Source organism: Lepidothrix coronata, unplaced genomic scaffold (genome assembly GCF_001604755.1).
Source record: "Lepidothrix coronata isolate B3197 unplaced genomic scaffold, Lepidothrix_coronata-1.0 Scaffold292, whole genome shotgun sequence".
Lineage (NCBI taxonomy): Eukaryota > Metazoa > Chordata > Aves > Passeriformes > Pipridae > Lepidothrix > Lepidothrix coronata.
The window spans coordinates 318272-335475 of NW_016690472.1; the positions used below are offsets into that span (position 1 = coordinate 318272).

Sequence of the window (17204 nt, forward strand, 5' to 3'; positions counted from 1 at the left end):
TATCTTGCACTTCAGTGTTGGTGTAAAATAGAGGTTCTAAGTATGAACTGCACCACATATGATGGCTGTCTAATCTCTGTCCAGACCTTCACACATTGCCACTGGCACGCTGTGATTCCTTGTTGATGCTGAGCCTTGTGTGTTGACGTTTTCCTCTCTTGTTTTCCCTACAGCACTTTTTACGATGGGTGGCAATGGTGACGGGCAGCCATGCAAATTCCCCTTCAAATTTCAAGGGCAATCCTATGACCAGTGCACAACAGAAGGCAGGACAGATGGATATCGATGGTGTGGAACCACTGAAGACTATGACAGGGATAAGAAGTACGGATTCTGCCCAGAGACCGGTAAGAGGAATGTTGCTTGCATAACACAGTCTAATTTGTCATTTTTTTAAGTAACAAGTCTCATTTTGCACACCTTCACCAGAGCACACAAAAGTTGGTGAGTTAGACCCAGTTTCAACAGAGGTGGCCAAGGAAGTCACTGGAACAGGAGCAATCTGTGTAAACAATATTGTATGTCATAGCACACCAGGTTTATCAGGGATACACAAATGTCATTGAACTGGCTACATGGCTACCACTGTGGGATAATTACAGGCAGATTACAATTTGTTAATGGCCCTGGAAGAGAAGTCTCATGTGACAGAAGAAAGCATGGATAATATTTTAGCTTAATACATTTACACTTGAAAAAAGAAATCCTGTTTAGTATGTTAAGCTTGTGTTAATAGATCTTTTCAGCAATTCAGAATTAAGTGAAATGATTTAGCCACAAAAATAGATTTCAGCTTTCTTCACAATTTTTTGTACTTTTTGAGTTTTACCACATAAAGGAGCGAAAAATAATTTATAGCCTTGTAATGCTTGGCAGGTGTTCAATTTTAGGATACAGGTTAGAGCCACAAGCACTGAGACTGTCTAAGTTAGTTATGGAAGTTCTAAAGTCTCTGGCTTTTAGCAGAGCCAAGGGGAAGCTACAGTCACCCTGTAGCCCCCTGAAGATACATTCCAATCCATATGCATCCTGCTTTTTGATTTTTTGGAGTCTTTTGAAAATGGCCTAACCATTTTTAGGAGAGATTTGATGAACTGGTATTTGGCTTCCTGTTACTTTTGATAACCAGGTGTAGCACTTCAATTTTACATATCAGATTATTAAAATCATAATAAAAGAAAGGATCAATTTCATGATAACTTGCTGCACAGTTAGAAAGAGAAAATTCTAAAGGATTGTTCAACAGACAAAAGAAGCAGTATATCTGGAATCAATGCATTCAAAGTCCTAGGTAACAGTCTCTATCATTGAAACCAAGAAATACACTTAGTTTAAGCTACTTTTTTTCAGCATAAAAGGCTAATGCTTGAGGTAACTGTGATTTTTTTTTTTTAATTTATGGCTTACTAATAAGCAATAATGAATGATAAATAAATACTATTAAATAATTAGGGTCACAACCAGCTTTGTCTCTGTATTGCGCTCATGAACCTTCCCAGAATATAGACCATAATTTGAAAGGAAATGTAATTGCCAGGTAGTTGTGTAAATGAATTTTAAATAGTTTTATATTCTTTTCATATCCTCTTCATGATGCCTGCTTTAAACTGTTATTTACATAAAATTACACCCTCTTGCCTCTAGAAAAACTTGTTAAAAAAAAAAGTTATTCACATTTAATATATTCTTTTCTTTAGAAAATGTTTTAAAATCATCTGGGTTTAAAATGCACCCTGCTGTCAGGGTATAAAAAGGTTCAGTTGGACACCCACTAGCCAGGTGGATACTCAACAGTTCTTTAACCTTTCTGACACTAATCCTACCTTCCATCTATTTGAGACAGTTTTAAAATACCTCCAGGAAAGATCACCAAAAGATACCTGCCAGGCAATCACCTTCCACAAAACACTGTTAACTGCTGCTGTCTCAGATCTGTGAACGTGAGTCTGAGGCTCGCTCTTACTCCCAACCAAAACTATTGGCTAGTTCATTGCAATGGCAATGCTTAGACTCTTTTATTCTCTGTCAGACAATTTTCAAATATTACTTTTAATCTTGCTCTTCATATTCTTTAAAAGACTGCAGTTTTTCTCCTCGCTTTCTGGTTTTAGTGTGTAGCGTAGGAGACGACGCCAAAGGGATCTCCCTTCTCACTGCATTTTCCCCTCATTTTCCACAGCCATGTCAACAGTTGGTGGAAATTCAGAGGGAGCTCCTTGTGTATTCCCCTTCATCTTCCTTGGGAATAAATATGATTCCTGTACGAGTGCAGGGCGCAACGATGGCAAGCTCTGGTGTGCGTCCACCAGCAGCTACGACGACGACCGCAAGTGGGGCTTTTGTCCGGATCAAGGTAACGCAGTTTGTCAGAGCAACAAACAGCAACTGAACAGTGACCACAGTGGTGGCATCACACCTTCTCCCCAGCCCAAAATCCGAGACAAATCCCTCCATTTAAATGTGAGACTACAGCTAAAGAGCCAGTCCCAGAGCTCATCCGCATGAAATAAACAATTTCCTAAGGTTATAATGATGAAATATCTTTGCAAAATGTAAACCAACCAAATAAACAAATAAATTGATGTTTTTCTCCCCAACAGTTTTCCCCTCCAAAGCTAAAACCCACAAGTACCATACTATTTCACTAGCATGCAGTACACTGATATTGGCCAAAATAGGAACAAATCCTAAACTTAAAAAAACCAATAGATTTGTGACTGATACCACCAAGGATGAAAAACATGTTTAAAAAGTGAGACAGTATAAAGTTCATATGGTGAGTAAGGGTATTTAAAATTATTTTGGTTAATATTTGTCCTTATTTCTAACATGGGCAAAACTAAGTGTAGCAAAAGGCTTTTTTCACATTTACAAATAAATGTAAGATTCAGGTTTTTCTTTTAGGAAGAAAAAAAATGCCAAATTTCAGGTACCGTTTGGGCATAATTAATAAAAGATCATTTTATGATTTTTAACCTAACAATATTTGGTATACCAGTACTGATTCAGACTTACACATCTGTTTATCATTTACAAACCATTTCAGGGTGAAAAGGAAGATTTGATATTTAGATTACAAGTTTAATTTTTCGGTGCTTATAAAAGATGTTTGATGTTATTTGCTACACTTCCTTTTTTTCACAGAAGTATTAAGACTGTGGTCAGAGTCACTTGCATGGGAGACAGCAGCAAACATCATCTACAAAAGAGGTTTTAGAATCTCTCCGATAAAATGTCATTACTGGCAATATCTGTGACATTCACCATTGCAGGCTGTAAATGCTAATTATTATGTTTACTATTGAGAGATTTTTTTTAATGGGTAATGAGGAAAGTAAAATTGTAAGACTGTGAACAACCTGTGTGGCACAATCCTATTTACATGAAAACAGCTAACACTATCTTACTGTGTTATTCAGGATACAGTCTCTTCTTGGTTGCTGCCCATGAATTTGGCCATGCCATGGGATTAGAGCACTCTGAGGATCCAGGAGCTCTTATGGCCCCTATCTACACCTACACCAAGAACTTTCGACTTTCCCAGGATGATATTAAAGGAATCCAGGAACTGTATGGTAAAGTCCTCCCTCATCAGCAGAACTCATCAGAAAAGCATGCAGCACAGGTTGAAATTTGGGACTCAGAACTTGCAGTAAATTGCAAACTGCACAAACCCATCAATGCCAGAAACACCCTCTGTTCCTTTCTCCCTGCTTTTTTCATGTTAATAGCAGGGCTTCTACTTCAATCAAATATCATAATTTAAGGATGGGGCTCACTAAATTTACTGAATGAGAAGGAGCTCCAAAATGCCCCATAACCAAACCTTTATATGAAAATTTCTAGTACCTTTACTGGGTCAATGAAATGCCATGTTTGTCTCTAGTGTGAAACACCTGATGTGGTTGGGGTTGGATGTTACTTTCCATAACACCCTGAGCTTCCCAGACAGCAACTCCTGTTAGGAGGAGAAGGACATTGTTTCCTGTGTCTCAGCTTGGAAACAGCTCATGTTGTCTTCCTGCAACAATTCAAGCTGTACCATCACAATAATGTGCAGAAAGTTTGTGGGAGCTGAGACTTCAGTGTAAATGTATTTGGCAAGCTCCTGGAGAAAAAGTGGATTTAAGTATTTTTACATTGCTACATCTTTAAAATTTGTTATTTTCTCCACCAATAGTGTTAGTAAAATGCATAAGTATTATTATGATTAAAATTCCTTGCATGTATATATTTTCCACCTTGCAGAGGCACAAGTATACTACAGTCATTTCTATATACTCTTTCTCTTTCTGTGTTTTTCATTTTTCTACTGAGAGATCTTCCTAACTGGAACTATATTCTACAGTATTCAACACTTTGGAAACTTTAATAAGAGTATACCAAAATGATTATCACATGACACAAAAATCCGATTTGAATCTTCATTTTTCCTTGTTTTTAGCTGCTTTAATTAGGAATGGGAATTGAGAGATGGGCAAGGTTAAGTGAGTTTTCTAAGCTCATGCCGTGTATCTTTGGTAAGAGTTCAGAATTTAACCCAGTTGTCTCAAGGCATAATTCAAGACCTGAGACAAAACTTCAAGACAAAACTACCTTTCTTTCTTTCTTCTTTATAACTGATATAACCCTTTAAAAACTGCTTTCTATATGAACCAATAATTTAAAAAAAATATTTGTTTTCTCCCCTTATTAGTATTATCACAAATCATCTACACTCCATTTTTTTCATACAGTAAGCCAACCTGATGTCTAAGAGTCATATGGCAATATAGCAGAAGCCAAATAATAAAACAAAATAAACCAGATGGAAAAGTTCATGTTCTGAAAAACACATTCTGATTATTGGTGAGGGCAGAAAGATCATGCTAATGGCTCAAAATTCATCTTTGTAACCAGGGAAATATTGGCACTTCCTTAAAAAAAGAAAAATCCTCTTTGACTACTCTCTCAGCAGAGTTGCTGATAATTCTGAGTAGAAGGACTTTGAAGTGCATTTCTCTTCCTTTTAGAAGCCAGCAAACCAAAAATTGTGATGTTAACTTCTGAACCCAGTATAGTCACTTCTGAATATCTCTCAGGTTAAATAGGCAGTTCAGCACAGACACAGACAGGCACAATGTCTCCAACGAGGCCACGCAGCAGATTAATGCAGGACTGGAAGCCAAGGCTTCCTCAGCTCTACTCAACCACCCTCCTTCTGAAAAGATTTTATTATAAGTTTTTCTCCTTCAAGCACTGCCTCCAAATGATTCCCCTTCTAGAAATCACGGTAGCTTGTGTTCTTGATGCAGCACTATCTCAGTGTAACACAATATCTCTGTCCACCACCACAGAAGTGTCACCTGATGTCGAACCCGGGCCAGGGCCAGGACCAGGACCAGGCCCACGTCCAACCCTTGGACCTGTCACTCCAGAGCTCTGCAAGCACGACATTGTATTTGATGGAGTCGCACAAATTAGAGGAGAAATATTTTTCTTCAAAGACAGGTAAGTGAGATAAATTGCTTACCAATGGGGTCTCAAGTGAAGGACTCTGTGAGACATACTCATCAAAATCTAGACATTTGTTATCAGATACAATATCTGCCCTTTGTTTTGTGCGTTCAGAGATGGCAAAGTGTCCTAACCAACTCCTAAGGGAAGCAGATGGCAAGTTCTGGTTTTATGGGTAAATTATTCCACCTTCTTTGCCACAAGTGTACACTGCTGGCTCAGGGTCAACTTGGTTTTGACCAGGACCTCTAGGTCCATTTTCACAAAGCTGCTTTCCAGCCTGATGGCCCCCAGTGTGTGCTGGGGTTGCTCCACCCCAGGTACAGGACCTCAAACTCTCTGCTGCTGATCTGCACGAGGTTCCTGTCACTTCATAGGTGAGATAATTATGTCATAAATTCACTTTTTCTTAGAGATACTCTCAAACTTATTTGAGAGTCTGGAATTTTCAACTTCAGTCATTATTTTAGGCAGTTTTGTGACACTTCTAATTTCTGGTTTCTGCCCTACACTGGGACTGTGCACATCAAAATGCTATGACAACTGGGCTGGTGATAGTTCTAGTTAAAATCAGGACAAGGAAATGCCACAAACCTCAAAAAAACCCAAAAAAACAAACAAAAGAAAACCACAAGAAAAAAAAAGACCCATTCTCTCATTTTCTGCCCAATTTTACAAATTGAAGAGCAAAAATTAACCCTGGTGTCAGCTCTACTGGCCTGTGAAGTCACATGTGACTTGCTACAGTGAAGTAGTTGTGAGACATGCAAACTTCAAAATGCATTGTAATTCAGCAATGGAAATCCCAACATTTTCAGGGGAGTAGAGCTCTGGAGGCATTATTGTTTCTGATTTCATTTCATACAGTTTGTACTCTGGACAGAGGTTTCATATCTGATTACAGAAAAATTTCCAATCTCAACTTCTAAAAATACTCCTAAAAAAAAGTAGTTCACCCAAAGCTAGTGGCAATATTCTCAAATGACTCTTTTACAATGGAGAAACTTTTAGCAAATCTTGGGTTTTAGCATAACTTTCGTTATGACAGGCTAGTCCAAAAAGGATCTGTTCCTTTCCCACATTCATAAAGAAAAAAAATCATGGAAATCCATGAGCAAAGTTTTGTTCTTGGTTTGTTTTTAATTCAGGTTGAGTCCAAAATCATTAAATAACAGTGTTACACGACTCATGGCTGCTGTAATAACACATCCAGGACACTGGTGATTGAGACAGGCTCTGTGTGTGCAAAGCCTCCAAGACTGAAGATACCAAAGACATTTTTGATCCAAAAGCAGAGACATTCCTGATAAAATGTGGTGGCTGCACAGCTGCAGCTCCCACTGCTTTTGCCAGGGCCTGCATTACCCAGCTGCTCAGCAATGAAGAGCATCTCCTAAGGAGTGTGGGACTTGGCAGCACCATGGTGAGAGACACTAAAGCTCCTTTTTCTCTGCCATAAATCAATGCCCAATTTGAAATCATTTATGCTCAGTTACGCCGAACACTCTCCCAACACCATTGAAGATTTGAGCCCACACACATTCACTGAGCTTGCCTAAATCAAACACTGCCTCCTGTCATATGAAAACATACAGAGCATCTGAAGTCGAGGGAAGTATTGCAGCTCACCTGTTCATTGCTCCTTGCCAGATGTCAGTGGAAATTTAAAAGGAAGCAAGAACCAACAAACAAGTCTGCCTCACAAAACAGCAATTTAACACTTATTTCTATTTCCTGGTGACATACCTGAGTCCCATCATCTACTCCAGATTGAAATTTTCAGCTAGAAGATATGAAAAATTCATTATTATGTTGCATGTTTTAGCTCTATTCACCAGAATTTTGTAACAAAATTCATGGTCAATTGGGTAATTTTACAGGGTATGGTATACAGTAATTCCTTCAGTGCATTTGCTTCTAGACCCAATCTATGTGATATCCAGAATAATGGCGCTTTGGGTTTGAAGTTTGACTTAATCTTTTTCATAGGCTTTGTATTTTAGCAATGCAGAAATGGGATTTAAAGCTTCTGACTGGAAGAACAAAATATTTCCATTTGTATGACAGCTCCTTGGGGCACAAAGGGTTCATTCGATCTGGCTATAGAGACACCTCTGATAGCTTTCAAACTCTTCTTGGCCATGTCAGCAGCAGGCTAAGATTCCAGTGATCCCTATTGGCAAGGAACAGCCCTTTTTTGGCCACAAAACGGCCCAGAGTACCAAGAGATCAACCCCACAGAAAGCTGCACTTGGCCCTTCCACCAAGAGCCCCACGACCCCAGCCCAACAAGTCTGTCAAAACTGGTACCCATGTTTGCTAACACAGCCATCCAAGAGCATCAGAGTATTCACCCCAGCTCAGTGCCTTCAAAGTAAAGTCATTCTCACAGCAGTAAAACCCCTTTCAAGTTCCACAGTATTCCCAGTATTCCCATCCCATTCTCTCTTCTCCTCACTCGTGGGCCTTGGTTTTCTGCCAGACTTTCACCTTGCTTCTGCTTTTGTAAACTGGTAGTAACGCAGAGGAACAAGGTAAAATCTATTCCTAAATCAGCAAAGTGATCCAGAATTCTAAATAATCCCAACAAAATAGAAGTATTTTGCATTTAGATACAGTTGGTCTAAGAAGTATGCAAATACCAAAACAATCTGTTCAAACTGGCTCAGGCTTTGTCTAACATGCAGCAAAAGCAGACAATTATCAAATTGTTTTGCTCTGGAATGGCTTTGCCTATCAGTCTTGCAGCTTTCCAAGTATCAGGCAAACAGCATTATGACTCACTTTTGGAATTCAAGAAACAAATGTCTGTCATGTGTCGTGTGACTTTTATGATTCATGAAAATAAGCACAGAATCCAACTGTCACATGGTACAGGCAAAGAGAACACATAGCAGAAAAGGAGGTCAGGTATGATTAATTATTTCAAAAAAAGTGTTTCCCCTTCCTCCTCAAATAAAGGAAATAAAATTATTGCATTACTGAATGTGCTGTTTGCCATAGAGAAGAGTTGAGCTTTTCCACTGGGCACAAAATGCTGGAGAACAGCATTTACACAGATGGTTTTGTTCTGAGACTGAAAAAAATTCAAACTTCTGAAGTTTACCAACACATTAAAGAAGATGTACTGATTTAGGCCCTTTAGATAACTGCATGCAATAATAATGATAATGGCAAATGTTGGTTATGTAAAAATACGATGTAAAATATCTAATGTGACAAAATTAATAAATCTGTCTATAAATGTAGTATTAAAATTTAATATAGAGGAGTAAAAAACATTTTATCATGTTCAAACTGAAACGAGAAAGCCAAATTTATTTTATAATTTATTTTACCATTTCCTCAATGAGTAGAAATAAAAATACCTCCTACTTCATTCAAAAACAAAATAAAATTCAGCTTTGACGAAGTTTCCCATTCCACAAGAAAACCTCAATATTTTAACGAGACCCTTGAAATGTGTGGTTTATTAAAAACCTGGTGTTCAAGTCTCCATTGGCTCTGAAAAGTTTGGAATTTACGCAGATAGCAATTATTAGAGCTGATTCAGCCATAAATCAGGGCCAAATTTGACTTAGAATTCTGTAACTTGGATTTTTAAAGGAGCTACTTTCATGAATGCAATGTTAGAAAGATTTTCTATATGAATTTCCATTCCATATCGTATTGGATCTGCTTTTCTGTCTAAAAAGAGATTCATGACACAAATGGTTTTACCTTTTACAGCATTTCATATGTGTTTAGACACTGTCAAGGGAAAGAGAAATTAGCAATATGACTTATTCTTTGCCTCTTTTTTGTAAATGAAAATTATAATTAATCATGCTCAGAGATATTTTTGCACATGTTAAAAATACATCTCTGTATGCAAAATGGGAGTACATTAACATATTACTATCTTAATTATTAGTACCACACCTCAGGTTAAATTAATACATAATTTTAATTAAGAGAAAAAAATAATGCACTTGCCAGTTGTACTGTTCCTCATAACAAACACTATAATTCAGTATACAGCAACTGATCACACTTGCAAATGCATTTCAAAATATTTTATTTGTCCTAGCTAGCTATGTTTGCAGTTAAACTTCTGTTGATAAAAATACAGCAATTTATTAAATTAATTTAGGACTGCTCCTCCGAGTTCCAGGCAAAACTAAAATTCAATTTCAGATCTTGGGTTTCTCAAAGGTATAATTATTCTAGGCAGGAATGGGTAATGACAATTTATACTCTGCAAAAAATAAGACGCCAGTAGCACCTTGAGCTTCAGAAACATATTGCTGGGAAAAGTTGTTTGTCCTCAGAATTTAACAGCTTGGTGCATTCTACCAGCCTGCTGATTTTTCATTTTATGACCATGTCAAAACTTTTGTTCTGTTGGGGAAAAATTCGTTCATTCTACGAAGGAGGAAATAGCAGTGCCATTTTTAATACCAAAAGTCCTCAGCACAAAGCTCTGCCATGTAGAGATAATTAGAGCTTTTTAAAGCTTAAATCAAATGATGATCCTACTTATACATAAAATAGCCAATAAATTACCCTTTGCATTTCTCTAATGAACACTTTTAGTGCCAGCAGTTTCTTTTATAGCCAAACTCACTTCCCAGCAGTATGATATACTGCTATTAGATTTGAACTTTTAGTCACTACAATAGTAATTGCAAGAGCAATTCGTGGAATACAAAACTCTGCTTTTGTCAAACATTCATCCATCTGCTCCAGACACAGCAGCAGGAGAGCTCCAACAGTTTAAATGCCGTGTTAAATGAGTTTATTTGTATACTCAAAGCACAGGATAAATGTTGCTCTGATGCAAAAAGCAACAGGAAGCCCAAGGCAATCAGTGCAGCAATTTCCCCTGCAGTCCAGCATGCAGCTTATGGTGCAGCCCTTCAAGCAACATACTCCTAAATAAATGTGTTGACTTTTCAGTCACTGCAGGAAAAGAGTCACAAATGTGTGTTGCTGTTAACGTGTGTGTGCACATGTGTGTCTACGCAGGCTTATGTGGCCTTTGCCAGAAGTGATGAGAAACAGATGTGCTGGTGAATTAGTTCATTGTAAATCTCATACAACTTTCTGTTCTGCTCAGATTCATGTGGAGGACTGTAAACCCCCGAGGAAAACCCACAGGTCCTCTTCTTGTTGCTACATTCTGGCCTGATTTGCCAGAGAAAATTGATGCTGTCTACGAGGCCCCTCAGGATGAGAAGGCTGTATTTTTTTCAGGTACTGGTTTTAAGTTTCAAAATGTAAGTAGCCATTTGCATAATGTGGCATTCGAGCTCAGCTTCCTCTGGGCCAGGGAACAGCCTGTCTAAGAGCCATTAGAGCCGTCAGGTATGGGGTGACAGATCTCCATATTCTCATGCTGAGGATTTAGGACAAAAGGTTGAATCTGAAAGACCCTGAACAACATTCAGCCCCCAGTACAACAGAAGGGGAGCTATAAGCACCTAGAAAGAGACATTCAACAGTAAGCAAGACTAAACAAGAGTCATTATTTAAAAGGAAAAGCAGCAACAACAGTGGGAGCTCTGTTTCATCAATCACTGCTCTGTTCTTCTGCCCTTTCCTTCCATTTGAAGCTATTGTCTCTGCATATGTTGCCTGAGAAGACTACATTTTTTTTTTTCTCCTCATGCATTTCCTTGTCTCCTCCTCTTTTGCCAAAAACTGACTTTCACTCTGGCTTCCAAGCATCTTCCTTGGTGGCTCATCAGGCAGAGGATACAGGTGGCTGTGTGAGCTGCCTCCATGGGAGAGAAGGAGAACAGGAAGCACAGCTCTGTTGCATGTCACACATATGGTTCAGCTGGAGTGGCCAAATGAGCAGAGCTCTGAGCCTGTTTTCAACATGAAAAACTGAGCCAGCAAAAAACGGGCTCCAGTATCCACTAAAAACATGACTAAACATCTCCAATCATGTAAAAACCATATGGCTAAAGCTGCTGTACATTTTCAGTACAGGAGGGAAAAAAGTAATGATAATCTATTCCACATGTCTCAGAGACCATTTGCTTTAGTTTACAAGGAGGAGAAAAAAAAAATCTTAAAAATGTTTTATTTCAGGCAAGTCAAAACACTTTAAATATTGCATATATTGTGTTTAACCTTATTCCATCTAAACCTCTCCCTTTCTTTATAAGTTACAGGCAAACACAACTAAACTGCTTTTTTAAAAAATAAATAAGAACTAACAAAAAACAAAGATTGGTTTGAAAATAATACAACTATCTTAAAATACTTATTAGTGAGACCTACCCTTTACTCCTGAATGGCGAAATAATAACTTCTGAGGATCTCAAATGCTACTCTTTACACTTTTCTCATATTAATACTTCACTTATTTATTTCCCACTAGCACAGAATCAAAGAAACGTCCTTTCATGAATTAATCTTTCTGTGGCTTTCAGTGAATCCAGTGAGGATATTTACTAAGTAAATTGTAATTCCATGTAAAGAACACAGAACACTACTACATCTTCCACTAGTACATATTTGGAGAGACATTAAAAATTGTTGCATGACAAAGGACAACAGCAACTCTGAGCAAAAACTTCCTGATAATCACTCAATCAAACTGCTCAACAAAACTGAGGGTGAACATGAGCTGCTGCATCTGAAACTCAGGTGCCTCTGCCTGGTTTCAGACCATCTTCATCATACAAAAAGTTACCAGTATAAACTGTTTATTTTAGCACAACTCCAATGTACCAAGATAGTGTCTGCTTCAAAGATGAGTCAGCCAAGAAGGGAGGAAGCAAAAGCACACTGAGGTGATGTCTTTTCTGAGAGGCAAACAACACTTCAGTAGCAGAGCCAGTTGTAATCATAGTACACCTGCATTGTGACCTAGTGCTTCACAGATGGTAAAGTACTAGAAAGACTAGTAATACAGTGAGTGCAATAAAAAGTCACATAGCAAAGTAAAAAAAGAAGAAATACACCTCTGTTACTGACTAACAAACAGTGTTTGTTTGCTTTGTTTTCTCCCCTGCTTAGGAAATGAGTACTGGGTTTATTCAGCCAGCAACTTGGACAGGGGCTATCCAAAGAAACTCACCAGCCTGGGACTGCCCCCTGATGTGCAACGAGTCGATGCAGCTTTTAACTGGGGCAGAAACAAGAGGACATACATCTTTGCTGGAGACAGATACTGGAAGTAAGATGCAGTGAGTGGTGGTAGGATGCTGTTGGCAGAGTTTTGTCTCTAGGGCTGAATGCATGCTGAGGGTCAGGAGGCAGGGACCAAACACAGGGGTTCATCCTCTGAGAATACAAAATGAGGGCTGCCAGAACAGAGCTGACAGCAGGAAAGGGTTTCAGTACAGCAGCAGCAAACTGTTTGAAAAAACAGCTTGCAATGGAAGAGGGTAGCTGGGAGTGTCTGTCAGGCTGCTCACCACTACCAACCCATCCCTCCGCCCCCAGGTACCAGCAACTGCTCCATGCTGATCTCAGGCTCTTAAGAGGGGCAAGCTGTCCTTCCTGTCAGCTCACAAATGCTGGGAGAAGACTCTAAAAGGAATTTCTTAAAAATGCACTGATCTCCAATCACTTGAATCCAAAGACTGACCAGATTGCCTTTGAAATTCTTTCAGTAAGCCAACAGGCTTGGAGGCACTGTATTGAAAAGAAACAGCAGTGTGACTAGCAAAGCATGCTGGGGCTGACTGTAAATCCTTTCAACAGCTGATCCACCAGTCACTCACACCTTTGCTCTGCTAATATATTTGGCACAGGGGGAATTTGAACAAACCACAAGTGTATCTGTTAGTACTTTGAGAAAAATTTTAACTTAAATTCATCTTGACAGTCTCTAAATCCTTTTCATGTTTCCTGTGAAACTCAGGTGACCTGCTACCACACTCTTATCTTCTTAGATTAAGAAAGAATGTCCTTAAAATGTCTCAAGGCTATTACTGTGGTAGAAAAGTATCCTACGTTACACCTGGAGAGTCTATTGATTGTATAATTGTATTTAATAGAATCTCATTATCATAATTGGCAGAGAGATCTGGCACAAAAGATCACCTTAAAAAGCAGAGGCACTTTGGTGCTCTGAGGAACTTTGTGAGTTACCTCCATGCTGACTATCAAAGTGGCACGAGAACAAAAGAGAGACACTAACCCTGCAGTCACTGTCAGAGGCCTGTTCCAGGAACAGGACTTAACTTCAGGAATGCAGATATTACACAACAAGCTGAAAGTGGACCCATTCATTAACTGACAATTGAGAAGCAAGTTAAACATCAGAAACAACCACCAGAAACCTAAAAGATTCCCCAAGCTATAAGAGTTCCTTCTGAGAGATGCTCCATCTAAAATATCAGAGGAGGTCTCAGTATAATTGAGTCCATTTTATGTGAACAGTAATTTCATGTTATGATCAAACTGAATGACTGTCTTCATTATATCTAATGGCTGTGGATTCCTGTAAGTAAATAAAATATCCTTTCACAATTGCCACTTGATCATAACTTTCAATTACTTTGAGGACAGTAATCTTCTCCATTATCTAAAAAAAAAAAAAAAAAAAAGAAGAACATAAAAGCTAAAGAATATTATTAATTTTTTATTGTTGTATTGTAGAGATCATTTAAGCATTTGCAAGCAGTACTAATACAGCCATTTACAACACTTCAGGCTCCTGCTAAAACCTACAGACTAGGAGTTAGCAAAGCTGCTGGTCTCCTGTGCAAGCTATTGTTTTGATTAACTGTACTGCAAAGCCTCCAAGTAATTCATCACTCTAATCACAGGCAGTATTTCTATCTTGGTACCTTATCCGTTGCAGTCGCTGCAGAATGCGTAATTTATTGTTAAGGAATCAAAATAAGCTTAAGTGACTTCTACCTGTGTAAAGAAAGCAAGCAGTTGACAAATATTTCAGGGAAAAAATGCATCTCTGTTTAACAGACACTACAACCCTTAAGTATGTGGCTGTTACATTTTATACAAGGACTCTGTCACATGGAATCAAAATAGTTACATACCATAGCCCTTCCTGTGCCATTATCACACTTACTTTAAATGGATTTTTTGGAAGCCTTCTCCCTCCCTCATTCCAGCCACAAGCTATTTTAGTGTTATTATAACAAGACTGCTAAGCATAGCAAAGTTTTGTGAGGTGGGGGGGGGTGGGAAGAGGAGCTGGCTCAGATTCCACAGATGAAGTTTTAAAACTACCCAGCAAGGTACTAGATTTTCTTTAAACATCCAAGGAATAAAATAGTGAGGAATGTAAATTAATAACTTAAATTGATCTTGGCCATCTACTTCTCAGTTGTTCTGGTGTAACTTTGGATGTAATCCAAGTAGTTCCATACAGCAGCGAGGGAAAGGTAACTTGAGATACCCACAGTCATGGATAAATAGAAATCGGGAACATAAGTGCTTCCCTCCCTGCAGTACTAGTCAAAGATGATCTGTCTGAAGGCCACTGCTCCTGAAGAGGTGTTGCTGGGGTGACTGAGGCCTCACATGCACTGGAAGCTTGGTCCAAACTATATCCCACACCACAGCTCCTCAGGACAACTCCACTCTTGCTTAGCACTGACCCACCTAAGAACCAGAAACATGGGGAAACCAGGCAACAGCCCTGCTCCTTCCACCTTCCCTGTCAGCGGTCTTGCATGCCTGGGACATTTACTCCCTACATATGAAAGGGAAAATCCTGGATTACTTTTTAGGGGGAGTGTAAAACTGGCTTTGCCCAAAGCTATCTGTGCATTCTGCAGAGGAAAGCACAGGGAGTACAGGAAACAACTGATCATCTGTGAATGTGGGTACAGACAGACTCCCTCACATGGCAAGTTACATCTCACTGCCGTGGACTGACGAGGATTTACATCAGCTGAGGGTTTTTTCCTTTAAAACATACATTGCAAAAGCCATTGTGGATTTGAGGGTGTGTGTCCCCCTCAAGAAAAGCATATATTTTTAACTTGGTGTTTTTGTGTCAATCATCACCGAGAGAGAGACTATGTGAAAATAACAGGGGATTTCAGTGGAATGTTAGGGAAAGTAATTAGTAATTTAATAGCAATCTATCAGTTGTATGGACTACAAGCATATTTCAAATAAAATTTTAAAAACAGTCATTTCACATTAAAATCTGCTATCTTTAGATGTTGAGTGCTGTCTGAAAAAAGTTATCATTCCTAGAATTATGTTTGGAATTTTCAAATTACATTTCTGAAAAAAAATTTCCTTAAAAAGTTTCTTTTCAATTCAGCAAGAACTGCATTTTCAAAGGAAAGATGTAAAATTTCACAGGGTTTTAAAAAGGAGCCAGGAATAATTACAAAGAAATAGAAACTATGTTACAATCTCAGATGTTATATTTCTGTTTGATTGTTTTATAGAGCCATATTTGCTGAGGACTCCCTGAAAAATTATGTTGCATTTTAACATTAAACACAGATTTGTAATGTAGAGACATAATTTCCCTCAGGTACAATGAAGAAAAGAAGAAAATGGAGCTTGCATCCCCTAAGTTCATTGCTGACTCATGGAATGGTGTTCCAGATAACCTCGATGCTGTCCTGGGTCTTGCTGACAGTGGTAAGCTGTGATTTGGATTTAAGTCACTAACGAGCTCTCTTATTTGTCTGCTGTGAAACTTATTGAAGACCTTAATTTCTTGTGGTCCACGAGTAGGAGCCAAATTGAGCCTCATGCACAGGATGTCCTAACACCAGAAAACACAACCAAGCCATTCCCTATGGCTTGGAAATTTCCCAATTCCTTGATAGCTCCATACCAGCACACAGACACAGCACCATCTGAGCACCATCCTGCTCTAGCACAGTCAGAATTCAGTATGATAATCTTCCTGGTCACAGCCATGACTGCATTTTATTTTATAATGTTTTTAACTTCCTATCAACTGCAGCTGAGAGCCTGGCCCTGGTTTTAAGGGGCCTTATATTTTGCACAGATATGCATAAATGTCTGAAAGCACCACTGGTATCACATGAGTCTCTGCTCAATCACATTTTCAACATTTATGTTGCCAACAAACATTTTCTCCAAGAAAATTCTGGCTCACAAAGTAGTAACTTGACTAAGGCTCCATTTAACAAGACCTCTCTTCTACAGGAGGGGAATTTTAATGTAGATTAAAAATATATCTTTTTTTAATCATACAAATACAACTACATGCAAATATTTTGAGAAATAAGTCTTCCAGTTCATTGAGATTCATGAAATCACACAGATAAAAAAGCTTTGATCAAGAATCCATAATCTGATCATGCCTTTTTATTTATCTTCACAGGATACACCTACTTTTTCAAAGATCAGTACTATCTACAAATGGAAGACAAGAGTTTGAAGATTGTTAAAATTGGCAAGATAAGTTCTGACTGGTTGGGTTGCTGAGCCCTATGAGATATTAATAACCAAATATTTACTTTTTTGTTATATGCCTTATCTGTAATTAGAAATAGATCTGAATGCTAATTACTGGACCAGTCTGGTACTGGCACCAAAACATTAAGTACCAGTACTGTACACATCAGATAATTTAAGAGTGTTTGCCTCCTCAGTATACAAAAGATGTTTACGTATATATTCTGGTACAATTTTTGTCATGCTAGTCATAGTAGTGCTACTAACAGAACAGCCACCGTTCTGTATTCCCTTGGTGCTTAAACAAAGCGTTGAAACCTCTGGAGACTGGATCACACCCCTCT

The 17204-nt window shown here is 38.5% G+C and overlaps 1 protein-coding gene across 1 annotated transcript in view; it reads left to right on the forward strand.

Moving 5' to 3' along the window:
- MMP2 (matrix metallopeptidase 2) overlaps window positions 1-17204 on the forward strand; it is a 32853-nt gene that overhangs the window by 15046 nt on the left and 603 nt on the right. Inside the window, exons 6-13 of the mRNA XM_017837132.1 lie at window positions 174-347; window positions 2180-2353; window positions 3420-3575; window positions 5337-5490; window positions 10595-10731; window positions 12508-12667; window positions 15962-16071; window positions 16787-17204. The exon at window positions 16787-17204 is cut by the window's right edge and continues 603 nt beyond it. Of these exons, the coding sequence (XP_017692621.1) occupies window positions 174-347; window positions 2180-2353; window positions 3420-3575; window positions 5337-5490; window positions 10595-10731; window positions 12508-12667; window positions 15962-16071; window positions 16787-16890 (1169 nt within the window). The 3' untranslated portion in view covers window positions 16891-17204. The remainder of the gene's footprint in view (window positions 1-173; window positions 348-2179; window positions 2354-3419; window positions 3576-5336; window positions 5491-10594; window positions 10732-12507; window positions 12668-15961; window positions 16072-16786) is intronic.